This window comes from Oncorhynchus mykiss, chromosome 19 (genome assembly GCF_057628025.1).
Source record: "Oncorhynchus mykiss isolate SJ-2025 chromosome 19, ASM5762802v1, whole genome shotgun sequence".
Taxonomy (NCBI): Eukaryota; Metazoa; Chordata; class Actinopteri; order Salmoniformes; family Salmonidae; genus Oncorhynchus; species Oncorhynchus mykiss.
In genome coordinates this window covers 21,808,511-21,835,608 of record NC_143040.1, presented here as the reverse complement: position 1 = coordinate 21,835,608, position 27,098 = coordinate 21,808,511, and the positions used below count along the sequence as shown (strand labels likewise).

Below are 27,098 nucleotides of genomic sequence, written 5' to 3'. Positions count from 1 at the left end.
TGCTTTCCACCTGGCTACCCCTACCCTGGTCAACTGCCCGGCACCCTCCACAGCAACCCACTAAAGCCCTCACCATTTCTATTTTACCCAAATCCATATAGCTGATGTTCTGAAAGAGCTGCAAAATTTGGACCCCTACAAATCACCCGGGCTAGACAATCTGGACCCTTTTTCTAAAAATGATCTGCCGAAATTGTTGCAACTCCTATTACCAGCCTGTTCAACCTCTCTTTCGTATAGTCTGAGATTCCCAAAGATTGGAAAGCTGCCGCGGTCATCCCCCTCTTCAAAGGGGGTGACACTCTAGACCCAAACTGCTACAGACCTATATCTATCCTACCCTGTCTCTAAGGTCTTCGAAAGCCAAGATAACAAACAGATTACCGATTACCGAATCCCACCGTACCTTCTCCGCTATGCAATCTGGTTTCAGAGCTGGTAATGGGTGCACCTTAGCCACACTCAAGGTCCTAAACGACATCATAACTGCCATCGATAAGAGACATTACTGTGCAGCCATATTCATCGACCTGGCCAAGGCTTTCGACTCTGTCAATCTCCACATTCTTATTGGCAGACTCGACAGCCTTGGTTTCTCAAATGATTGCCTCGCCAGGTTTACCAACTACTTCTCTGATAGAGTCCAGTGTGTCAAATCGGAGGGCCTGTTGTCCGGACCTCTGGCTGTCTCTATGGGGGTGCCACAGGGTTCAATCATCGGGCCGACTCTCTTCTCTGTATACATCAATGATGTTGCTCTTGCTGCTGGTGATTCTCTGGTACACCTCTACGCAGACGACACCATTCTGTATTCTTCTGGTCCCTTTTTGGACACTGTGTTAACTAATCTCCAGACGAGCGTCAATGCCATACAACTCTCCTTCCGTGGCTTCCAACTGCTCTTAAACGCAGGGGAAACTAAATGCATGCTTTTCAACCGATCACTGCCCGCAGCTGCTCGCCTGTCCAGCATCATTACTCTGGACGGCTCTGACTTAGAATACGTGGACAACTACAAATACCTAGGTGTCTGGTTAGACTGTAAATTCTCCTTCCAGACTCACATTAAGCATCTCCAATCCAAAATCAAATCTAGAATTGGCTTCCTATATCGCAACAAAGCATCCTTCACTCATGCTGCCAACATACCCTTGTAAAACCGACCATCCTACCGATCCTTGACTTTGGTGATGTCATCTATAAAATAGCCTCCAACACTCTACTCAACAAACTGGATGCAGTCTATCACAGTGCCATCCATTTTGTCACCAAAGCCCCATACACTACCCACCATTGCGACCTTTACGCTCTCGTTGGTTGGCCCTCGCTTCATACGCGTTGCCAAACCCACTGGCTACAGGTTATCTACAAGTCTCTGCTAGGTAAAGCCCCACCTTATCTCAGCTCTCTGGTCACCATAGCAGCACCCACTCGTGGCACGCGCTCCAGCAGGTATATCTCACTGGTCACCCCCAAAGCCAATTCCTCCTTTGGTCGTCTTTCCTTCCAGTTCTCTGCTGCCAATGACTGGAACGAACTGCAAAAATCTCTGAAGCTGGAGACTCATATCTCCCTCACTAGCTTTAAGCACCAGCTGTCAGAGCAGCTCACAGATCACTGCACCTGTACATAGCCCATCTGTAAACAGCCCATCTATCTACCTACCTCATCCCCATACAGAATTTATTTATTTATTTTGCTCCTTTGCACCCCAGTATCTCTACTTGCACATTCATCTTCTGCACATCTACCATTCCAGTGTTTAATTGCTATATTGTAATTACATTGCCACCTGCTCCTTTGCACCCCAGTATCTCTACTTGCACATTCATCTTCTGCACATCTACCATTCCAGTGTTTATTGCTATATTGTAATTACTTAGACACCATGGCCTATTTATTGCCTTAACTCCCTTATCTTACCTCATTTGCACTCACTGTATATATACTTTTTGTTTTCTTTTGTTCTACTGTATTGTATTGTATTCCATGTGTAACTCTGTGTTGTTGTATGTGTCGAATTGCTATGCTTTATCTTGCCCAGGTCGCAGTTGCAAATGAGAACTTGTTCTCAACTAGCCTACCTGGTTAAATAAAGGTTAAATAAAAATGTTAAACAAATGTGTAAGCTATGGCTGCTATAGCTTACACATGAGGCTGATCTGGACAGCTACTCGACAAGTAACATCTAATAAATGACAACAAATTCGTGCTGTAATATGTCAATGAAACAGAGCGAGAGAGAGAGAGATGGGGGATGCTCATGCAGTAATTACGTTCCACATCGGTGCCTGTCTAATTGAAGCTTTAGCGTGGCTCTGCTGGAACATTTATAGGAGCGAGTGGAATAATGCGCTGTCAGTCACCGGTGCCGCGCGCGTCTGGGGCGGGCTCTCTATGCCCCCGCTCTTCAAGACCGCTGAGATGTTGTGAATGTGTCAAGAATCTGTTCAGCCTCCGAGCGCTACCCCAAATTACTGGTATTCCTACTTTAGAGTCGTATTTCAGAATATACTATGCTCTCTTGTTGGTGTCGTTGCTAGGTCGGTAAAAACCTGTCCAGTTATGAGTAGTGAAGTAGATTAGTATTATGTGGGATTCCGAAACTGTTATGCGTTTGCGTTCACCGTGCGCCACGAGCCTGCCGCGTGTTGGATTGTGTCGACATCAGTTGGAGCACTGTCCACGGTGCTGAAAGTCAAGAGTCTTACCCTAAGTGGCGAACAGAGGCAGTTGAGGCGTTCCCGGGTACATGTATATGCAACTCAAATCTTGAGATGACGCGGAAAAGGCTGCACTTTGTAGCTGTATGGGGATTCTTCGCGTGGGAAATAGCTGTGTTGCTAAGGTAAGGGAGTTCGGCAGCAGCCAACATTACGCGGCCTGATTTACTCACACTGATTGTTGAAGTTCCCGAACTGTTTGATTAATGTTAGGTGCTTTGAGGGCGCCAATGATTTGAGTGGTTCGCAAATAGGCTAAATGACCCTAAAACACTGGAAGCGTTCAATACGGAGTGGATTTTCCTCTCACATTCTGGGATTGGGCTACAGGCACATATATATAATAATCATATCAAGTACAAAAGCCTCTAAGAGAGTCATCTATTCATGATGTTTTATCTCGACAAACATACATGTGGTGATCCTTCCACGAGGGATTTTGCCCATTGCTCAACAAATCAGTCAGAAACGGTACGATCATGATGCACGCGCCGTTTAGTATTCGTGATAAGTGAATTCAATTTCTGTCTGTATTAAATGTAGACCCTGTAAACTGCCTGCGTATTTCTCAAATCCCCGTTTCCCAGGAATTCGATCGTTATGCTCAGTGTGCTGATCTGATCCTGACAAGGATTTCTCTTCTCTCTCTCAGTAACAGGTGCCGTAATCGAGAAATCTCATGGAATTTCTGGGCCGAGATCAAAGAAAAAGCCGCTTGAATTATCAAAATAAATTGTATATTTGCATGCAATCCGAATGAGCAGAATTATATATATATATGTAACACCTTATATGATTGACAGTTATTAATGCTTAAACACTAAGGGCTATTGGATGTGAAAGTGAAGGTATTTGTAGATCAAGTTATAACATAAGCTTTCTCACATAGAAACAATCTTTATAGTGCAATTATGGTCCCAGCCAGCCACAATGTTATGTAATACAACATGCTGGAGAGGCTGGTGTGTTGGATTTGGTCAAATATTAAGGCTTTAATATCTCTCTCTCTCTCTCTCTCTCTCTCTCTCTCTCTCTCTCTCTCTCTCTCTCTGATACATACATGTGTGTCCACGAAACATGATATGAAACATTGATAGATACAACAAAAGCCTTTTTCATGTTGATACAACTCAAGCACATACCCAAGTCTACTTACCATCTAGAGAGCAGGTTACACATGTCTGATCCACATATGTTTGCTCAAGCCAAGTGCAGTGTTCAGATGTCAGTTTGGTTCATGTGTAACACGTTTGACAGTCTACCCACGTCATAGGGCCATGTTAATTGACATTATGTCAGGCTTGACAAGCAGCTATGCTACAGAGCAAACCGTCGGGGCCATTCATCGCTATTCGTGGTAAGCGGGCTGGACTCCCCTTTCAATAGCTACTCTCTCTCTCTAAGGATATCTCTAGCCCGCCCACATCAATACTCTCTTCCCACTTCAGTACTCTCTCCGGCTCTCATTCCTTCCCTGAGTCCTTCTCAACTAAGCACAGTACAACGCCACAGAGGTAATGCAATTGCTGCAAAGTCTAGTCCCAACTCAAGCCGTGCATCACCGCCACCAACACAAGTCTTCTCATTCAAAGGCCCCGTGCATGCATCGTCGATCATCCTCCATTATTTAACGGCACAACGCATTATTCTCGTGTGATGTGTCTGTGATAGTAATGGTCCTCCGCTGGCATCCCCCTGTATTGAATTATTGATATCATGGCTGTGTCCCGAACGGCACCGTAAGCGGTCAAAAGTGGTACACTATTTAGGCTATCAGTTACCATTTGGGATGCAGGCCATGCCTGTTGCCACGTCCCTGACTGGCACACACTGCAATGTGTATTGGTTTAGTGTCAGCTCAGAGTCCAAGGTGACTGGAGGGTTTTCTATAGGGTTTATAGTGTTTAAAGCCTAGACCCCTCAACCAAGAATATGCTTCTGACCTATATATCCTCGGGATTCTAATTACACATATGATCTGAGTCTCAGATGGCACCCTATTCCTTACATTGTACACTACTTTTCGGCCCTGGTCAAAAGTAGTGCACTATTTAGGGAATAGGGTGCCATTTGGCTTCAAACACTGTTCTCCCTCATCTTCATTACTATAGGCCTGCATAGCAGCCATTCCATGTTGGAGCACTTTACTTTCCCCGGTGGGTTTGTCACTTCACTTGAATGGCGAAAGGGACTCTTTGCACACTGTGTAGGGCAAGCTATGTACTTGCAAATGAAACATTTATGGGAAAGTCTGTCTATGTTTTTCTGGCCAGATAGATCTTCATCAAGGGAGACATTTCACTTGGGTACCTAGCCCACTGTTTGCAAAGCTTGCACTGTGCCGGGCATTGTGGTCCGCGAGGGGTGCTAGCTTTCCTCTAGAGCAGGCCCTTGTCCTGTACTATGGCAATGTGGAGCAACATGAGCAAACGGTCAGAAACCATTGAAGCGGCATCAGACAGGGTTTTAGACTTGGTGGCAAGGGGCATGGTGAAGAGGGTAGGGGTAAGCCCTGGTAGGCACCATTTTAGAGGCAGTATTCCACTATAAAGCTCTCTGTCATACCAGGGTTGGGAGAGGAGAGAGAGGTGACCTGGCGGGCAGCACTGCCAGGAGAAGTAGTCGATTCCATTTTTAGCACTCAAATAAAATAAAATAAAATTGTATTTGTCACATGCGCCAAATACAACAGGTGTGGACCTTACTGTGAAATGCTCACTTACAAGCCCTTAACCAACAATTCAGTTTGAAGAAAAGAGAGTTGAAGAAAATATATACTAAATAAACAAAAGTTTAAAAAAATGTAAGTAACACAATAAAATAACAACGAGGCTATATACACTCTTGTACTTTCGCAGGATTCCTGACAACTCGACAAGAAAGGGATGTTTGGAAAGCATCTCACATATCATTCTGCTCTGCTGGAAGTTCGCCTTGTAAAACTTTTGTCCTGCTTCTCAAAATTGAATGACCTCCATTTGGGCTCTTTATAGGATCTGTTTTTTTGAATCCATGTCGTTGCTGGACTGCTTACAAAATGGCAGTCTAAGGGAGAGGATGTTACAGGCAGACTGGAGTTTTGGGAGTTGGATTTTTAGAAAGCAGAGCTTTTAATATTTCACTATAGATTTCATGCTTGGACTCATTCGTGTCCCCCTGCGGACGTTTAGGCAGGCAGTCACTATATTTTGGCGAGTAACTCATGTACACCAGGTTTTCCCAAACCTCTCCTGGAGTCAGCCTACTCCCAGCCCGTTCCACTTATTTGATTTATTCCACAACTGGAACCTTATTCAACTAATCAAGTGCTACCAGTGCTGAAGCACATCAAATAAGTACAGCTACATGGCTGTGTGTTCTCGAGGAGAGGTTTGGGGAACACTGATAAACACTGATAGGCTTTTTCAGCCCAACCCAGTGAGTCATTAACTTAGAACAAAGAGTCTAAATCACTGATAAACGCAAACAGCTAGGCTTCTTCAGCCCAGCCTCGTGAGTCATTAACATAGAACAAAGAGTCTAAATCTCCAAATCCTCTGTCGGACAATCTGACATGAATGTCACCAGAACCCATGTGGTGTGTGCATCTACTGTGTGTCTATCCGCCCTCACTGGGACAAACACACACACACGCACGCACGCACGCACGCACGCACGCACGCACACACACACACACACACACACACACACACACACACACACACACACACACACACACACACACACACACACACACACACACACACACACACACACGTTTGATAGTGTCCTCCAATCCATCCCCCTGGGTTTAGTTTAACATGCGCTGTTTTACGTGCACTGCCGTTCTGTACGTGCCTGCCCTGTGGGGATTACTAAATGATCTTCGAGGTAAACAGCGAGTGTTCCTACGCCCCACCGAGCATTACCGTGCCAACCAGCAGGCGACACGCACAGGCGGGCCACACCACGCAGAGAGAGCACGCTGGAGGAAACCTATTTAAACTGTCATATATGGTAATGATGATATGCTCATTCATCCTAAACGATTTACAGTTCAACACCTAGTAATATTTATACATGTGTCCAATGCAGGAATCAGACATCGTAGGGAGAGCACACTAGAGGCAGTTCAATCTGTAATCTGATAATATCATATAATATGGTCGTTTAGCAGACGTTGTTGCGCAAAAGTGATTAACAGTTGAACATGTAATTATGTTTAGTGTCCCATGCAGGAAATCAAACCAAATCCCAGCTATGGTAGTGCAAACGAACACCATGCTCAGCCAAACATACTGAGGTCACTAAGAAGCACCTTCTTGACTGCTGTCACTCAACTTCATCTCTCTCCTTGTACTATTCAGCACAGACAGTTAAGGTCCTGTGTCGAGAGGGAGATGTGCTGCTGTTAGTGGTGGGGGTGTTTTGAGAAGTCAGGTTTCTGTAGTGCGGAACTCTCTCTCTCTCTCTCTCTGTCTATCTCTCTCTCTCTCTCTGTCTCTCTCTCTCTCTCTCTCTCTCTCTCTCTCTCTCTCTCTCTCCCTGTCTCTGTATCTGTCTCTCTCTCTCTCTCACTGTCTCTCTCTGTCTATCTCTCTCCCTGTCTCTGTCTCTGTCTCTCTCTCTCTCTCACTGTCTCTCTCTCTGTCTCTGTCCCTCTCTCTCTCTCTCTCATCTCTCTCTCTCTCTCTCTCTCTCTGTCTCTCTCTCTCATCTCTCTCTCTCTCTCTCTCTCTCTCTCTCTCTCTCTCTCTCTCTCTCTCTCTATCTCCCTGTCTCTGTCTCTGTCTCTGTCTCTCTCTCTCTCTCTCTCACTGTCTCTCTCTGTCTCTGTCTTTCGCTCTCGCTCATCTGTAATTCTCAGCATTCAGGTCATTATAGTGATCTTCCCTTCAGTGACTTTAAAGTTTATTTTGTTAATCAGATCTGCTAGGTTGATGATATTGAACATGTGGATGGATGGATGGATGGATGGATAGATGGATGAACTGACTGACTGACTGTGGTATTATCTGCTTTATAGGATGTGGGGGTGGTTATTGTTTATCTGACATCTTCACGGATTGAGGACTCACATTAAACAAGGACTGATGATTTTAGCAATTAAAACAGTATAATATAGCAATCCCTCCCACTCCTCTGTGTCTCAATGTTTGTTTGAGAGTACATTTCCCATCCTCCAGCTGATAAGAACATAATGTATTGGAGGATCTCTTCTAACAGAGCTTTGACCAATTGTAATACTGTACAGTAATGTGTTGTTGGCTGGAAGATACCTTTAACCATTTGACCCCTATTTGGTGTACAATTCGAAGTGTAAATGCCAGAGAAACCCTTGGGGACTCTGGAATTGGTGTCAATTATCTGGAATCTCTTTGGCTACGTTTACACAGGCAGCACAATTCTGGCCTTTTCTTCACTTATCGCTGACCAGCTAGCAAGTGTCTTCACTGATATTTTCAACCTCTCCCTGACCCAGTCTGTGATACCTGCATGTTTCAAGCAGACCACCATAGCAGACTATCGCCCCGTAGCACTCACATCTGCAGCCATGAAATGCTTTAAACGCCTGGTCATGGCTCACATTAACGCCATCGTCCCAGATACCCTGGATCCACTCCAATTTGCATACCGCCTCAACAGATCTACAGATGACGCAATCTCTATTGCACTCCACACTGCCCTCTCCCACCTGGACAAAATTAACCTATGTGAGAAGGCTGTTCATTGGCTATAGCTCACCGTTCAATCACTAAGCTAATGACACCTCCCCCTGCAACTGGATCCTGGACTTCCTGACAGGCCGTCCCCAGGTGCTGAGAGTAGGCAAACACCTCCGCCACGCTGACCCTCAACACGGGGGCCCGCCGAGCTCCCTGCCGTCCATCACCTCTATACCAGGCGGTGTCAGAAGGAGGCCCTGAAAATTGTCAAAGACTCCAGCCACCCAAGTCATAGACTGTTCTCTCTGCAACCGCACTGCAAGTGGTACCAATGCACCAAGTCAGGAACCAACAGAACCGTGAACAGCTTCTACCCCTAAGCCACAAGACTGCTAAATAGTTAAATAGTTAACGGCTACCTAGACTAACTTTTTTGACTCATCACATACACTGCTGCTACTGCTTATTATCTATCCTGTTGCCTAGTCACTTTACCCCTACCTAATTGTACATATCTATCTCAATTACCTCGTATCCCTACCCGTCAACATGGTACTGGTATCCCGTATATATAGCCAAGTTATCGTTACTCATTGTGTATTTATTCCTTGTGTTATTATTTGTTCTATTATGTTCTAAATCTTTCTCTGCATTGTTAGGACGGGCCCGTAAGTAAGCATTTCACTGTTAGTCTACACCTGTTGTTTATGAAGCACGTGTTAAAATGTGATTTGATTTAATTTGGTCTTTTTGACCAATCCGATCAGCTCTGAAAAATATCTGATGTGGAAAGATCGGAAGAGATTGGTCGAAAGACCAATAGCTGGAAAAAAAATATCAGAATTGGGCTGTCTCTGTAAAAACAGCCTTAGTGTATTAGCCTACATCCCAAATGGCAACCTTTTCACTATAGTGAACAACTTTTGATCAGAGCCCTATGTCAAAAGTAGTTCACCATATAGCAAATAGGGTGTCATTCGAATAGGCTTTTTCCTCTAGTGTATTTACAGGCGTGTATCAATCCATTGTGGAAGAATACAAGATGTGACAATAAAAGCTGGATGTTGTGACAGGCAATCTATGTTTTGGGGAAAAATGATGAGCACTAAGGATTGAAATTGGTTTTGAATGGTGTGCGCTCGTGTGCGATTGTGTGTGTCTGAGTTGGTCATGTGTGTGCCTGCTGTCTCTCTGGCCCCTACACTTTATTGGTTGTCATGAATGTGGCCACACTGGCTTGCTGACTCATACAACCCTGGTTGTGTCTTACACACACAAACACATACACACACTCACACACAGAGTGACTCAACCCTCTGTATCAGGGCGATTGAGTGAGTGGCCTGTGACAAGGTGCTGGACAGGCCTGACAGGGTCTCCAGTAAGAAATAAGGCATGAGAACCTGGGGATTGTCATACGATAACTCCCGAGGCGAAGCCCATAGATGGGAGTCACAGCCCTTAGATGGTAGTTACAGCCCTTAGATGGGAGTTACAGCCCTTAGGAGGGAGTTACAGCCCTTAGATGGTAGTTACAGCCCTTAGATGGGAGTTACAGCCCTTAGGAGGGAGTTACAGCCATTAGATGGTAGTCACAGCCCTTAGATGGTAGTTACAGCCCTTAGATGGGAGTTACAGCCCTTAGGAGGGAGTTACAGCCCTTAGATGGTAGTTACAGCCCTTAGATGGGAGTTACAGCCCTTTGATGGTAGTCACAGCCCTTAGATGGGAGTTACAGCCATTAGATGGTAGTTACAGCCCTTAGATGGTAGTCACAGCCCTTAGATGGTAGTTACAGCCCTTAGATGGGAGTTACAGCCCTTTGATGGTAGTCACAGCCCTTAGATGGTAGTTACAGCCCTTATATGGGAGTTACAGCCGTTTGATGGTAGTCACAGCCCTTAGATGGTAGTTACAGCCCTTAGATGGTAGTTACAGCCCTTAGGAGGGAGTTACAGCCCTTAGATGGTAGTTACAGCCCTTAGATGGGAGTTACAGCCCTTAGGAGGGAGTTACAGCCCTTAGATGGTAGTTACAGCCCATAGATGGGAGTTACAGCCCTTAGGAGGTAGTTACAGCCCTTAGATGGTAGTTACAGCCCATAGATGGGAGTTACAGCCCTTAGGAGGGAGTTACAGCCCTTAGATGGTAGTTACATCCCTTAGATGGGAGTTACAGCCCTTAGATGGTAGTTACAGCCCTTAGATGGGAGTTACAGCCCTTAGATGGGAGTTACAGCCCTTAGATGGTAGTTACAGCCCTTAGATGGGAGTTACAGCCCTTAGATGGTAGTTACAGCCCTTAGATGGGAGTTACAGCCCTTAGATGGGGGTTACAGCCCTTAGATGGGAGTTACAGCCCTTAGATGGTAGTTACAGCCCTTAGATGGTAGTTACAGCCCTTAGATGGTAGTTACAGCCCTTAGATGGTAGTTACAGCCCTTAGATGGTAGTTACAGCCCTTAGATGGGAGTTACAGCCCTTAGGAGGGAGTTACAGCCCTTAGATGGGAGTTACAGCCCATAGATGAGAGTTACAGCCCTTTGATGGTAGTTACAGCCCTTAGGAGGGAGTTACAGCCCTTAGATGGGAGTTACAGCCCTTAGATGGGAGTAATTCCTTGTTTCTTGGGCCTTATTGCTTTTATAAAATATGGTAGTTACAGCTCTTAGATGGGAGTTACAGCCCTTAGATGGTAGTTACAGCCCTTAGATGGGAGTTACAGCCCTTAGATGGTAGTTACAGCCCTTAGATGGTAGTTACAGCCCTTAGATGGTAGTGACATCCCTTAGATGGTAGTCACAGCACTTAGATGGGAGTTACAGCCCTTAGATGGGAGTTACAGCCCTTAGATGGTAGTTACAGCCCTTAGATGGTAGTTACAGCCCTTAGATGGGAGTTACAGCCCTTAGATGGTAGTTACAGCCCTTAGATGGGAGTTACAGCCCTTAGATGGGAGTAATTCCTTGTTTCTTGGGCCTTATTGCTTTTATAAAAGATGGTAGTTACAGCTCTTAGATGGGAGTTACAGCCCTTAGATGGTAGTTACAGCCCTTAGATGGTAGTTACAGCCCTTAGATGGTAGTTACATCCCTTAGATGGTAGTCACAGCCCTTAGATGGGAGTTACAGCCCTTAGATGGGAGTTACAGCCCTTAGATGGTAGTTACAGCCCTTAGATGGGAGTTACAGCCCTTAGATGGGAGTTACAGCCCTTAGATGGTAGTTACAGCCCTTAGATGGGGGTTACAGCCCTTAGATGGTAGTCACAGCCCTTATATGGGAGTTACAGCCCTTAGATGGTAGTTACAGCCCTTAGATGGGAGTTACAGCCCTTAGGAGGGAGTTACAGCCCTTAGATGGTAGTTACAGCTCTTAGATGGGAGTTACAGCCCTTAGATGGTAGTCACAGCCCTTATATGGGAGTTACAGCCATTAGATGGTAGTTACAGCCCTTAGGAGGGAGTTACAGCCCTTAGATGGGAGTTACAGCCCTTAGATGGGAGTAATTCCTTGTTTCTTGGGCCTTATTGCTTTTATAAAATGGTTGTCCACATATAAAAAAAGATGAACAACATGTTTTCAGAAATGTTGTTGTATTGAGTAAATTTGTAAATTATTTTTTCCACCATACAAAATAGTCAGTGGTTAGTTCTGAGATTGTGAAGTTGCTCGCCAAATGGGCTGGGTGTTCATTCTATCCATTCTATTTACAGTGGGTAGCGATGCTAAACAAATCACTGGCATGCAGCTATAGAAGGGTTAGCTGACAACGTCACAAAAATGATGCGTGTGCTTCAATGGGGCAGAAGGCCGTGTGTTGTTGTGATTCTGGATGGCCAGATAGCTAGAGACAATGACAAGAAACTGCAATGTGTGGAATCATAGGTGGTTCGTTTCAGCTAGTTTTATATTTTTCTTGATACCATGACTTGTTTTGACAGATGTCACGTCTATGCTAATATGCCCGCAAAAATTGCTGGCTAGCTAACCAACAACTGTAATGATGTATTTTGAGAGACAACAAGTGCTCTTTGTGCAAATATATTTATGTTTTCAATAAACATCAGAGAACAAAATTTAATTGACATGTTTCAACTTTTAATGTCACATGCACAAGTACAGTGAAATGCCTTTATTGCAAAATCCAAACCCAACAATGCAATAATCAATATCAATGTAGCACTAAAAAGAACAAGGTAGAACAAAAACACACGAGAAATAATAAGAAGACATAAGGACACGAGAAAGTAAAAAGCTATGTCCAGGGTCGGTTCCAATACCATATTTACAATGTGCAGGGATGCTGGAGTGATAGAGGTAGATACAGTGGAGCAAAAAAGTATTTAGTCAGCCACCAATTGTGCAAGTTCTCCCACTTAAAAAGATGAGAGAGGCCTGTAATTTTCATCATAGGTACACTTCAACTATGACAGACAAAATGAGAAGAAAAATAACAGAAAATCACATTGTAGGATTTTTAATGAATTTATTTGCAAATTATGGTGGAAAATTAGTATTTTGTCACCTACAAACAAGCTAAATTTCTGTCTCTCACAGACCTGTAACTTCTTCTTTAAGAGGCTCCTCTGTCCTCCACTCGTTACCTGTATTAATGGCACCTGTTTGAACTTGTTATCAGTATAAAAGACACCTGTCCACAACCTCAAACAGTCACACTCCAAACTCCACTATGGCCAAGACCAAAGAGCTGTCAAAGGACATTTGGATGATCCAGAAGAAGATTGGGAGAATGTCATATGGTCAGATGAAACCAAAATATAACTTTTTGGTAAAAACTCAACTCGTCGTGTTTGGAGGACAAAGAATGCTGAGTTGCATCCAAAAAACACCATACCTGCTGTGAAGCATGGGAGTGGAAACATCATGCTTTGGGGCTGTTTTTCTGCAAAGGGACCAGGACGACTCATCCGTGTAATGGAAAGAATGAATGGGGCCATGTATCGTGAGATTTTGAGTGAAAACCTCCTTCCATCAGCAAGGGCATTGAAGATTAAACGTGGCTGGGTCTTTCAGCATGACAATGATCCCAAACACACCGCCCAGGCAACGAAGGAGTGGCTTCGTAAGAAGCATTTCAAGGTCCTGGAGTGGCCTAGCCAGTCTCCAGATCTCAACCCCATAGGAAATCTTTGGAGGGAGTTGAAAGTCCGTGTTGCCCAGCAACAGCCCCAAAACATCACTGCTGTAGAGGAGATTTGCATGGAGGAATGGGCCAAAATACCAGCAACAGTGTGTGAAAACCTTGTGAAGACTTACAGAAAATGTTTGACCTCTGTCATTGCCAACAAAGGGTATATAACAAAGTATTGAGATAAACTTTTGTTATTGACCAAATAATTATTTTCCATAATTTGCAAATAAATTCATTAAAAATCCTACAATGTGATTTTATGGATTTTTTTCTCTCATTTTGTCTGTCATAGTTGAAGTGTACCTAAGATGAAAATTACAGGCCTCTCTCATCCTTTTAAGTGGCAGAACTTGCACAATTGGTGGCTGACTAAATACTTTTTTGCCCCACTGTATGTGTAGGGGTAAGGTGACTAGGCATCAGGATATATGAGTGTGTGTGTGTGTGAGTGTGTGTGTGTGTGTGTGCGTGTGTGTGTGTGTGTGTGTGTGTGTGCGTGTGTGTGTGTGTGTGTGTGTATATAGTCAGCATAAATGTGTGAGCATGTTATGTGTGTGTTGGAGTGTCAGTGAGTGTGTAGAAATAATGTGTGTGTGTGCATATAGACAATGCAAAAATGTAATAAATCAAATAAAACAATCTAAACCAACCCATCTGTTTTGCCCCATAGTTGCGCTACGCGTCTGTTTTGTTGCTAAACAACCACATTATCTATGCATGCTAGCTACTTCTCCTTTGCTAGCTAGCCCACTAAATCCCACCAAGCAGCTGAAATTACAGCCAACTATGTGCACTTTCATTTGTTTTACCTTCGTTTACATTGCCAATTCTTTGCATATATCCATTAATGATCCTGATAAATGAATTGGCGTGGATCAGATAAGTCTCATCACGTTCATATGCATGGCACAGTGGAGATCATAAAAAAGTGCAACATTCTTCCGGTCAGTGGCAGACAGCAAGGTTTAGACAAATCCCAACTGTTGCAAACCAAACGCTAGCCTGGTAGCATGGTGAAATATTGTCTAGACACTTTTTTCCACGGGAGATTAAGCTTATAAATTGACTGCCGGGGCTGTGGGAAAGTGGATGCGCATTGATCAATCTAATGGAACTGTTAACAGGCATTACCTGGATAATTTGGGGATTGTGGTGCTATAACTCCCTGCTATCATCCAATCGGCTTCCAGGATCCAAACAACCCGTTTTAAAATATGTCATAGCAGCTCACATGGTCACTGTGCTCTAACATGGAGGTCCCAGGAGATAAGCTCTGGAAGATAGATATCTGCCTGCTAGAAATATCAACCATGTCCCAGGAGGTAAGCCCTGGAAGATAGATATCTGCCTGCTAGAAATATCAACCATGTCCCAGGAGGTAAGCCCTGGAAGATAGATATCTGCCCTGCTAGAAATATCAACCATGTCCCAGGAGGTAAGCCCTGGAAGATAGATATCTGCCCTGCTAGAAATATCAACCATGTCCCAGGAGGTAAGCCCTGGAAGATAGATATCTGCCCTGCTAGAAATATCAACCATGTCCCAGGAGATAAGCCCTGGAAGATAGATATCTGCCTGCTAGAAATATCAACCATGTCCCAGGAGGTAAGCCCTGGAAGATAGATATCTGCCTGCTAGAACTATCAACCATGTCCCAGGAGGTAAGCCCTGGAAGATAGATATCTGCCCTGCTAGAAATATCAACCATGTCCCAGGAGATAAGCCCTGGAAGATAGATATCTGCCTGCTAGAAATATCAACCATGTCCCAGGAGGTAAGCCCTGGAAGATAGATATCTGCCCTGCTAGAAATATCAACCATGTCCCAGGAGATAAGCCCTGGAAGATAGATATCTGCCCTGCTAGAAATATCAACCATGTCCCAGGAGATAAGCCCTGGAAGATAGATATCTGCCTGCTAGAAATATCAACCATGTCCCAGGAGGTAAGCCCTGGAAGATAGATATCTGCCCTGCTAGAAATATCAACCATGTCCCAGGAGGTAAGCCCTGGAAGATAGATATCTGCCTGCTAGAAATATCAACCATGTCCCAGGAGATAAGCCCTGGAAGATAGATATCTGCCTGCTAGAAATATCAACCATGTCCCAGGAGATAAGCCCTGGAAGATAGATATCTGCCTGCTAGAAATATCAACCATGTCCCAGGAGATAAGCCCTGGAAGATAGATATCTGCCTGCTAGAAATATCAACCATGTCCCAGGAGGTAAGCCCTGGAAGATAGATATCTGCCTGCTAGAACTATCAACCATGTCCCAGGAGGTAAGCCCTGGAAGATAGATATCTGCCTGCTAGAACTATCAACCATGTCCCAGGAGATAAGCCCTGGAAGATAGATATCTGCCTGCTAGAACTATCAACCATGTCCCAGGAGATACACTCTGGAAGATAGATATCTGCCTGCTAGAACTACCAACCATGTCCCATGAGATAAGCCCTGGAAGATAGATATCTGCCTGCTAGAACTACCAACACTCACAAAGCCTGATAGCGGCTCTTCTTAAGCACTGTTATAAAGCTTTAAGGAGGTTTGAAGGTGTGGTTATGATCTAAGCTCTGGTAGATATCCGCCTGCTGCATCGAACTAACAACACTTCTAACATTGTCTGGCTGGTGTCCACTCTAATCTAAAGTACTGGTATGCAGCTGGATGGCTTTCTTTGAGATACATGTGACTGTGATGTAAGGTTCTGAATATAAAAGGAAAAAGAGCTGTCTGCTTGATGGCTCGTTTCACTGACTTGGCCTGTATTAACATGAGATGGTTGCATATCTACACCAGCTAGCTACTGTACATTCCCTTGAGCCTGCCTGTCTGAGTCAATTGGACATATCCCTCTTCCTACTTGAGCTTTAACTCTGAGATATACAGATAGCTAAGTAACTATACATCTGCATGGTACTTGATGTTTGAGTGAATACGACAATATAAATGTCTTCTACATGATGCTAGGGCAGATGTGAAACCACATCTGTGCCCTCTCTCTCCAGATAGGGCGACTCACTGGCTGCTCGCTGGAGCGTAATGTTCCGGGTGCAGGGCAAGGGGCATGAGGCGGGCATCTACACTACCCGCCGGGGCACAGATAGCTGCTCATTTATAGTTTTGGTCTATTCCCTATATATAGTGCACTTATTTTGACCAGGGCCCAGCCATAGTTCCCCTGCTCCATTATACTGTAACTATACTTCCAGGTGTGCTTTGGGAAAACTCACAGTTTCTATGCTCCAGCAGTGGCTCTGCCATTCTAACTCTACTTGAATGTGTGCTTTGGGACGATTCCATTCTATGTTTTTCAGTGTCTGATTTGCCCTGCTTAGGGACACATCCATTATGTTTTACCATTGACTACATTAGCACATAGAAGCCGTACGCTTGACGCCGCTGGCTCGCTGACTCTCGGTAAGAACTCTCTCTGCGAAGAGAGAGAGGAGAATCTGGTAGTCTTTAACTCGATGCGCTTCCTTCTTCCCCCCGCCGTCGGCCTTGTGTCACTGGCTTGCATTTTAACAGATAGATTAAGGAGGGGAAGCGTTGAGTTATTGATGACGTTTGCCGGACGCTTCGCTCGTTGTCCCAACACTCTTTTATTTCTTGAAGGTATTTTCTCTCTCTTTCTCCCCCCTCTCTCTGAATGGGCACTCTGTCCCCCCCCCCTCTCTGTCTTTCTCCCCCCTCTCTCTGAATGGGCACTCTGCCCCCCCCCCCCCCCTCTCTCTGTCTTTCTCTTCCCTCTCTCTCCCTCTCTCCCTTCTCTTTTCGCTGGGTGAAGATCTTCAGAGCAAAGCAGAAGCAGCTAGCTGGCCTAGTAAGCTGCTTAAAACTATGTTTATTTAAGTTATCTCAGAGCTATGGAGGATCTGGAGCAGAAACATTCAGGCCTGATTTCACTGCATGGCAGCACTAGCTTAATGCTAATGCTATGCATGCACACACACACACACACATTATATATATATATATATATATATATATATATATATATATATATATATACACACACACACACACACACACACACACACACACACACACACACACGCACACAGTACATTTGGAAAGTATTCAGACCCCTTGACTTTTTCCACTTTTTGTTACTTTACAGCCTTATTCTAAAATGGTGGGGGGGGGGGAAATCACCAATCTACACACAGTTCCCCATAATGGCAAAGCAAAATCAGGTTTTTATATTTTTTTCATATACAGAAATACCTTATTTACATAATTATTCAAACACTTTTCTATGAGACTCAAAATTGAGCTCAAGGTGCTTCCTGTTTCCATTGATCATCCTTGAGATGTTTCTACGACTTGATTGGAGACCACCTGTGGTACATTCAATTGATTGGACATGATTTGGAAAGGCACACACCTGTCTATATAAAGTCCCACAGTTGACAGTACATGTCAGAGCAAAAACCAAGCCATGAGGTCGAAATAATTGTCCGTCGAGCTCCGAGACAGGATTGCTTTGAGACTCAGACCTGGGGAAGTGTACCAAAAAATGTCTGCAGCATTGAAGGTCCCCAAGAACACAGTGACCTCCATCATTCTTAACTGTAAGACGTTTGGAACCACCAAGACTCTAGAGCTGGTCACCTGGCCACACTGAGAAGTCGGGGGAGAAGGGCCTTGGTCAGGGTCACGTCTGGAAGAACCTGGCGCCATCTCTACGGTGAAGCATGGTGGTGGCAGCATCCTGCTGTGGGTATGTTTTTCAACTGCAGGGAATGGGAGACTAGTTAGGATCGAGGAAAAGATTAACGGAGCAAAGTACAGACAGATCCTTGATGAAAACCTGCTTCAGAGCACACAGGACCTCAAACTGGGGCGAAGGTTCACCTTCCACCTGGACAACGACCCTAAGCACTCAGCCAAGAAAATGCTGGAGTAGCTTCGGGACAAGTCTCTGAATGTTCTTGAGTGGCCCAGCCAGAACCCGGACATGAACCTGATCGAACTTCTCTGGAGAGACCTGAAAATAGCTGTGGAGGGAAGCTCCCCATCCAACCTGACAGAGCTTGAGAGGATCTGCAGAGAAGAATGGAAGAAACTCCCCAAATACAGGTGTGCCAAACATGTAGCGTCGAACCCAAGAAGACTTGAGGCTGTAATCGCAGCCAAAGGTGCTTCAACAAAGTACTGAGTAAATGGTCTGAATACTTATGTAAATTTGATATTTCAGTTTCTAAAAACCTGTTTTTGGTTTGTCATTATTCCATTTTAGAATAAGGCTGTAAAACATAACAAAATATGGAAAAAGTTATATATATACGTATATATAGATAATAGGATTTATAAATCCTATTATCTATATATATATGAATCCTATTATCTTAAGAACATAATGTTTATTGCATGAAAATAGTGTTTTCTTCTTGAATTATGATGAAACACTATTTTAATGCAACAAACATTATGTTCTTAAGATAACAGGATTCATGATGGTTTTGACATAAAGAGGTTAATAACGCCTTAGCTCATTTAAACCCAACTCACCCGTGTAGAATGTGGAGACAAATACAGGAACAATGTTAATATTAAGTCGAAGAAAGCCCCTCTTTTGACAGAGGATATGTTTTTGTGTTGACAGTGATTCAACCCCTCTGTGTTCTGTAGATAACCAAGTGGTAGAGTGTATAGCCCAGTGTTCAGTGGCCTACTGAGTTAACTGAGTGAGCACATCAAGAGTAAGTCAGGGTCAGGCATGGCTGCACTGAACACACACACATAGATACATGCACACACACACACACACACACTGGGCTTTGTCATATGGCACACTGCCAAAAGATTCCCAAGCAGACCTTTATTTCACCCTTTAGCTATTAGAAATAGAGTGAACTGGACACTGAAGCAGTTCTCCCGACAGCTTGTTATATGAGTTCTACAAAGATACTAGAAAACAATGGAATCTAACCCAACCTGGGTAGTTTTTCTTCTTTACTTACTTCCGTACAACTGCATGACCCGAGGAGGTAGGGTCAGTGAGCGAGTGAGCAAGCAAGCGAAAGGGCCAGGCGGTTAGCCCAAAATAATCATGTCGTGCCACTCCGCAGCCATCTCTTTACCCATGGCTGTGCCTGTGACTCTGCCATTTGAGCGAATCCCAAACAGCTGGGCTGCAGCCTGTCGCGTTCTCTTGTGAGGCAGGCCATTCCGGTGTCACCTCCCTTGAGTTGTCATCCCCTTCGTCCGTAACCCTCCGTGACACGCAGGGGTGACACAAGGGGCAAGGGGGAATGGTGCATGGTCAAGAGGTCAGCGGGCACCGCTGTCCATGCTGAGGGGTTGGAGGGTTGGCCCAGTGTCAGCCTAGTGTCCACTCAGCATGTGTGTGCATCTTATTGTATGTGTGTCTTTGTGCGTGTGTGTGTGACAGGCATGACACTCATTGTAATGTCCTTGTGGGAACAAGAGTACAAACTGACACTCTGGAGAGGAGAACACGTCGCAGAAGATGAGAAACGCCAGCGAAGGCCCGCTGTTTTGTCACTAGTCATTCTAATCAGACAAGGGAGAGGCCTGGCTGGAGCCAAGGGAAAGAGAAGGCAGTATTTTACGACCACAATACGACGTCAAATACTATTTGTCTCTCAGACTGGATATCTCTTTGGCCGGCTGAATGATATGAACAGCAAGCTTTTTTCTTAGATATATAGAAACAATTATCACATAATCCCAAATCTTTTTCCCACCATAATATGTAACATACCCCGCTGGAGCAGATCTGAATGGCTTCTTCTTCGGTGGTTGAGGCGGCAGTCAAACTGGCGTTATATATCGTAATGGTGAATCGCGCTGTGCATTTGATAGGCACTGAAAACCAGGTGGGTAAAGGCCAAGAGGAGTTTAGTGTGAGCCTGCTTCATATGCAGGCAGATGAGAAGGAAGCAAGGATCTGGAGGGAGGCTTTAAATATACCTGGTAGCAATTAGACTTCACAAGGAATCATTTTTTTGACTGTGTATCACTAGGCTAGAGAGACTAGAGCATCGCTATGGCAATAAGACTAGGGGGGTGGTTTGTATTCTTGTGGCTTTATGTTTACGAAAGAAATGAATCAGTAGCTGTGGGACATTTCTGAGACAAACTGCTCATCTTGTGGGTTGACTCTGAAAATAAATAAACTCACAGAGAGAGATATTGACGCAAAAGATTTCCATGCACAAATTAAGGTGACTCAAGTCATTATTGTGAGTTTTTGTCAACATAAATGCATTATACTGCAGTTGTTGCTCTTTGGGGTCCTCGAGCTACGCAGTGATGGGGTTTACGTTTCAATATGAACGTAATGTTACAGACTAGTAGGAATGAAAAATAACAACTTCTACTTCTTCACTTTGTTGGTTTGTGATAGATATCGTTTCGTAATGACCCCTTGAAAATACAGCATTTGCAAATCATTTGGCATAAGCTACACAAAAAGTCATGCCCTAATAGATGTATTGTAACTACACTATTATAAGTCATCATAGTCTAGCACTTGTTGGAATGCGCTCAAATCCGCTCAAAAGCACACAGCTGAAGTCAATTCCCCCCTCTAGGGTGTAAACAAAGACAGAGATGAAAGACCTTAAATCGCTACCAGCCCACATGGAAAAAAATACTATAGTATACTATGGTATAAATACGATAGTATTCACTGTAGTGTTTTTGCTGACTTTACTGTAGTATTCACTGTCATCTTTTTGTAGACTTTACTGTAGTATACTGTATTAAGTAAACTGCAGTTGAAATATTGTAGGGGAAACACTGTAGTATATATTATAGTAATTACTGTAGTGTTTTATTTTCTTTGACATAGAAGTGGGGTCTTTCTCTTTGACTTGTAGTTAGATAGGTCTGAGGTTCTTTGTAACTTATTTTGTACATGATGTTTTCGACCAACGTATCATCTGACCGAAAAGAGCTTCTTGATATCAGGGCATCGATTACTCACCCCGTACTGGAGGAATTCTTCTTCAACGAGTCGGATGGGAAGGATTTACTCCAGACACCTGACAAGGCCCACATCCCCGTCATTCGCAGGAGGAAAAGACGGAGGTATCGTGGACGACGGTCCGGGTGCCTTGTAAGAATCCGTAGCGAGAGGGTAATCTGCCTATACCATCGGTCTAAAGCAGGAAGTACCAGTGACTCGGTCAATAAGAAAGTGGTCAGATGAATCAGATGCTAAGCTACGGGACTGTTTTGCTAGCACAGTCTGGAACATGTTCTGGGATTCTTCTGATGCCATTGAGGAGTACACCACATCAGTCACTGGCTTCATCAATAAGTGCAACGATGACGTCGTCCCCACAGTAACCGTATATACAGTACATACCCCAACCAGAAGCCATGGATTACAGGCAACATTCACACTAAGCTAAAGGGTAGAGGTGCCGCTTTCAAGGAGCGGGACTCTAACCCGGAAGCTTATAAAAAATCGTGCTATGCCCTCCGACTAATCATCAAACAGGCAAAGCATCAATACAGGACTAAGATTGAATCGTACTACACCAGCTCTGACGCTCGTCGGATGTGGCAGGGCTTGCTAACTATTACAGACTACAAAGGGAAGCACAGCCACGAGCTGCCCAGTGACACAAACCTACCAGACGACCTAAGCTACTTCTATGCTCATTTCGAGGCAAGTAACACGGAAACATGCGTGAGAGCACCAGCCATTCCGGATGACTGTGTGATCACGCTCTCCGTAGCTGATATGAAAAAGACCTTTAAACAGGTCAACATTCACAAGACCGCAGGGCCAGCCGGATTACCAGGACGTGTACTCCGTGCATTTACTGACCAACTGGCAAGTATCTTCACTGACATTTTCAACCTGTCCCTGAAATACCAACATGTTTCAAGCAGATCATCATAGTCCCTGTGCCCAAGAACACTAAGGTAACCTGCCTAATGACTACCGACCCATAGCACTCACGTCTGTAGTCATGAAGTGCTTTGAAAGGCTGGTCATGGCTCACATCAACACCATTATCCCAGAAACCCTAGACCCACCTCAATTTGCATACATCCCCAACAGATCCACAGATGACGCAATCTCTATTGCACTCCCCACGAATGTTTCCCACCTGGACAAAAGGAACACCTACGTGAGAATGCTATTCATTGACTACAGCTCAGTGTTCAACACCATAGTGCCCTCAAAGTTCATCACTAAGCTAAGGACCCTGGGACTAAACATCTCCCTCTGCAACTGGATCCTGGACCGTCCCCAGGTGGTAAGGGTAGGTAACAACACATCTGCCACGCTGATCCTCAACATGGGGGCCCCTTAGGGGTTTGTGCTCAGTCGCCTCCTGTACTCTCTGTTCACTCATGACTGCATGGCCAGGCACGACTCCAACACCATCATCAAGATTTCCGATGACACAAGAATGATGAGCCAGCCCATAGGGAGAAGGTCAGAGACCTGGTCGTGTGGTGCCAGGACAACAACCTCTCCCTCAACATGATCAAGACAAAGGAGATGATTGTGAACTACAGAGGACTGAGAACACCCCCATTCTCATCGACAGGGCTGTAGTGAAACAGGTTGAGAGTTTCAAGTACCTTGGTGTCCACATCACCAACAAACTATCATGGTCCAAATACACTAAGACAGTCGTGAAGAGGGCACAACAAAACCTATTCCCCCTCAGGAGACTGAAAAGATTTGGCATGGGTCCTCAGATCCTCAAAAGATTCCACAGCTGCACAAACGAGAGCATCACTGCCTGTTATGGCAACTGCTCGGCCTCCAACCACAAGGCACTACAGAGGGTAGTGCCTACGGCCCAGTACATCACTGAGGCCAAGCTTCCTGCCATCCAGGACCTCTACACCAGGCGGTGTCAGAGGAAGGCCCTAAAAATAGACTCCAGCCACCCAAGTCATAGACTGTTCGCTCTGCTACCGCACGGCAAGCGGTACCTGATTGCCAAGTCTAGGTCCAAAGGGCTTCTTAACAGCTTCCCAAGCCATAAGACTCCTGAACAGCTACCTACATGTACATATTACCTCAATTACCTCAACAAACCACATTGACCCTGTACCGGTACCCCCTGTAAATAGCCTTGCTTGTTATTTTACTGCTGCTGTTTAATTATTATTATTATTTTTTTAATCTTCTTAATTAAAGCATGGTTGGTTAAGGGCTTGTAAGTAAGCATTTCACTGTAAGGTCTACACCTGTTGTATTCGGCTCATGTGACATGTAAAAACATTCGATTGATTTAGTGATAGCGCTGACATCATCCATGTATTCATATGGAGAACTCCTGATGGCACTTTAAGTATTTAAATTTGAAGCGTGCCATATTGTTGAATGGGGCTGAATGGCACCAAAGTGGCTATAACTAGCAAAGGATCATGGTCGATGTAGTTGTTTTCATCCAGCCTAAGCTACACAATGCAAAGAGAGTGCATGAGGGCCCGTGTGATGACAAATGTAGTAATCAGAATGGATCGCAATTTAATTAAATATCTCGACATGTAGCAAACTTAAAAATAAATCAAACTTTAAAATAATCGAACTTGATCAAAAATAAACACATTTTAGAGCACAAAACGACTGTCTAAGAAATATTGTTTGGCAGTTCTGGCGATCGTAATTTACACATGCTTTCTAGAACAGACCCGGACTTTTGGCCCTGCTAGGTTGCTACACATTAGCCGAATATATTTCTCACTCATGTGTGGCACACATTGGGATATGGGAGAGGGGATGGGTAGGGTATATGCTAGTTAAATACTGTAGTATTTACTATAGTTAAAAAAAACATTAATGTTTTTGCTGACATAACTGTAGTATTTGCTACAGTGTTGTTTAGGTGGATAATACTGTAGTATTTACCATAGTATTCTACAGTATACTAGAATATGCTATAGTAAGTACTACACATGATTGAGGGATACTACAATGTGCAGTATAGTATTCTACAGTATACTAGTAGTATGTAGTATTCTATAGTAAACTGTAGTATTTTTTCATGTGGGAGGTTAGACATACACAGCCTTTTATTACCTGCCGTCTTGTATTACCTGCTGTGTTCTGAAGAAGCCAGATCAGGGAGAAACCATCCACTAAGAGAGGGACGACAGTAGAGACAGCATGTAACACATGTCCCCCTCACTCTCTTTCTCACTAGGAAAGATCTTTCTGACATCAGACATCATGGACATTTCACTCGAATTCACTCGATACAGTACATCTGAAGAGATTCTCTCTCTCTTTCTCTCTACCTCTCTGCCTCTCTATCGCTCTCGCATCACCAAACAGCCCAACAGAAGACTTGTCACAGTACCAAGGCAATGGACTCTAGTCTATATTTGTCTTTAGCCCTGGTACGATTAGATCTGTGTTTTCTGCCTCAGATGGTTGATGTGAAGTTGACGTCCTGTAGAAGAGGATATTAAATTGTCAGAGATATGATGGCAGAGTCGTGTTCTATATCGATGTCCCAGGGAGCCCATCAGTCCTGGCTGGTGGATTGATCACTAGACTGGCTGAGGTTGGTATTGATGTTGTGGAGCCCCAGTCAGACACACACACACACACACACACACACACACTCACACACACAATCAGTCTATTGTGCAGACAGATATATTTCAGACAGATATGGAAGCATTAAGTAAATGGATTAAATTAAGTGTGTGTGAGTGTTTGTGATAGGTTGGGAGGGCTTGCGTGGCTATGTTTGAGAGTGTACCCGACTGGTTTTAAAACCGGGTTGTCTGTGAGCCACACTTTGTGAGCCTGTTGAGCTAAAGCCAAGGAATTCAATGGGGAAACTAACACAAGTTTTCAGGTCTCAGCCAAGACTGCATGACTTGAAGGAATCACTTATGTTTGTGAATATGTATTGCAGAGTTGGAGGCTCTCAGGGTGTGTGAAGATGTATTGCAGAGTTGGAGGCTCTCAGGGTGTGTGAAGATGTATTGCAGAGTTGGAGGCTCTCAGGATGTGTGAAGATGTATTGCAGAGTTGGAGGCTCTCAGGATGTGTGAAGATGTATTGCAGAGTTGGAGGCTCTCAGGATGTGTGAAGATGTATTGCTGAGTTGGAGGCTCTCAGGATGTGTGAAGATGTATTGCTGAGTTGGAGGCTCTCAGGATGTGTGAAGATGTATTGCTGAGTTGGAGGCTCTCAGGATGTGTGAAGATGTATTGCAGAGTTGGAGGCTCTCAGGATGTGTGAAGATGTATTGCAGAGTTGGAGGCTCTCAGGGTGTGTGAAGATGTATTGCTGAGTTGGAGGCTCTCAGGATGTGTGAAGATGTATTGCAGAGTTGGAGGCTCTCAGGATGTGTGAAGATGTATTGCAGAGTTGGAGGCTCTCAGGGTGTGTAAAGATGTATTGCAGAGTTGGAGGCTCTCAGGATGTGTGAAGATGTATTGCAGAGTTGGAGGCTCTCAGGGTGTGTAAAGATGTATTGCTGAGTTGGAGGCTCTAAGGATGTGTGAAGATGTATTGCAGAGTTGGAGGCTCTCAGGATGTGTGAAGATGTATTGCAGAGTTGGAGGCTCTCAGGATGTGTGAAGATGTATTGCTGAGTTGGAGGCTCTCAGGGTGTGTGAAGATGTATTGCAGAGTTGGAGGCTCTCAGGGTGTGTGAAGATGTATTGCAGAGTTGGAGGCTCTCAGGGTGTGTAAAGATGTATTGCTGAGTTGGAGGCTCTCAGGATGTGTGAAGATGTATTGCAGAGTTGGAGGCTCTCAGGATGTGTGAAGATGTATTGCAGAGTTGGAGGCTCTCAGGATGTGTGAAGATGTATTGCTGAGTTGGAGGCTCTCAGGGTGTGTGAAGATGTATTGCGGAGTTGGAGGCTCTCAGGGTGTGTAAAGATGTATTGCGGAGTTGGAGGCTCTCAGAGTGTGTAATTTTTTTTTGCCGAGTTGGAGGCTCTCAGGATGTGTGAAGATGTATTGCTGAGTTGGAGGCTCTCAGGGTGTGTAAAGATGTATTGCAGAGTTGGAGACTCTCAGGGTGTGTGAAGATGTATTGCAGAGTTGGAGACTATCATGGTGTGTGAAGATGTATTGCAGAGTTGGAGACTCTCATGGTGTGTGAAGATGTATTGCAGAGTTGGAGACTCTCAGGGTGTGTGTGGATTACGTGTGTGCTTGGCCCTGCCCTTCCAATCTACAGTACTACCATCCAATAACTCCCCTAAGCAACGTGATCAGTGACTAATGCTGTTAGGGGTCAAAATTTGGATTCAAGAAGTAATCAAGCCTCAAGGGGATAAAAAAAAAGTGTTTACACAAAGGTCTCGTTGGGTCCATCAATCCCAAGTCATCGCCATATGCATGTCAACTTTACAGCAATACATCAAACATCTGGCCAGGCGGATTCACGCAGTCATTGTAATAGCCAGTCAAGGGAAGAGAATAAGAGACTGGAGGCCACACACAGGGAAGTGTGTGTGTGTGTGTGTGTGTGTGTGTGTGTGTGTGTGTGTGTGTGTGTGTGTGTGTGTGTGTGTGTGTGTGTGTGTGTGTGTGTGTGTGTGTGTGTGTGTGTGTGTGTGTGTAATTCACGCAGACAGAACATGCAATTGTCC

At 44.5% G+C, this 27,098-nt stretch overlaps 1 protein-coding gene across 1 annotated transcript in view; it reads left to right on the top strand.

Moving 5' to 3' along the window:
- The first annotated feature begins 2,214 nt into the window (after window positions 1-2,214).
- The window catches only part of LOC110497392 (glycine receptor subunit alpha-3), a 117,208-nt gene continuing 92,324 nt past the window's right edge, over window positions 2,215-27,098 (top strand). Inside the window, exon 1 of the mRNA XM_036954319.2 lies at window positions 2,215-2,848. Within this exon, the coding sequence (XP_036810214.1) occupies window positions 2,778-2,848 (71 nt within the window). The 5' untranslated portion in view covers window positions 2,215-2,777. The remainder of the gene's footprint in view (window positions 2,849-27,098) is intronic.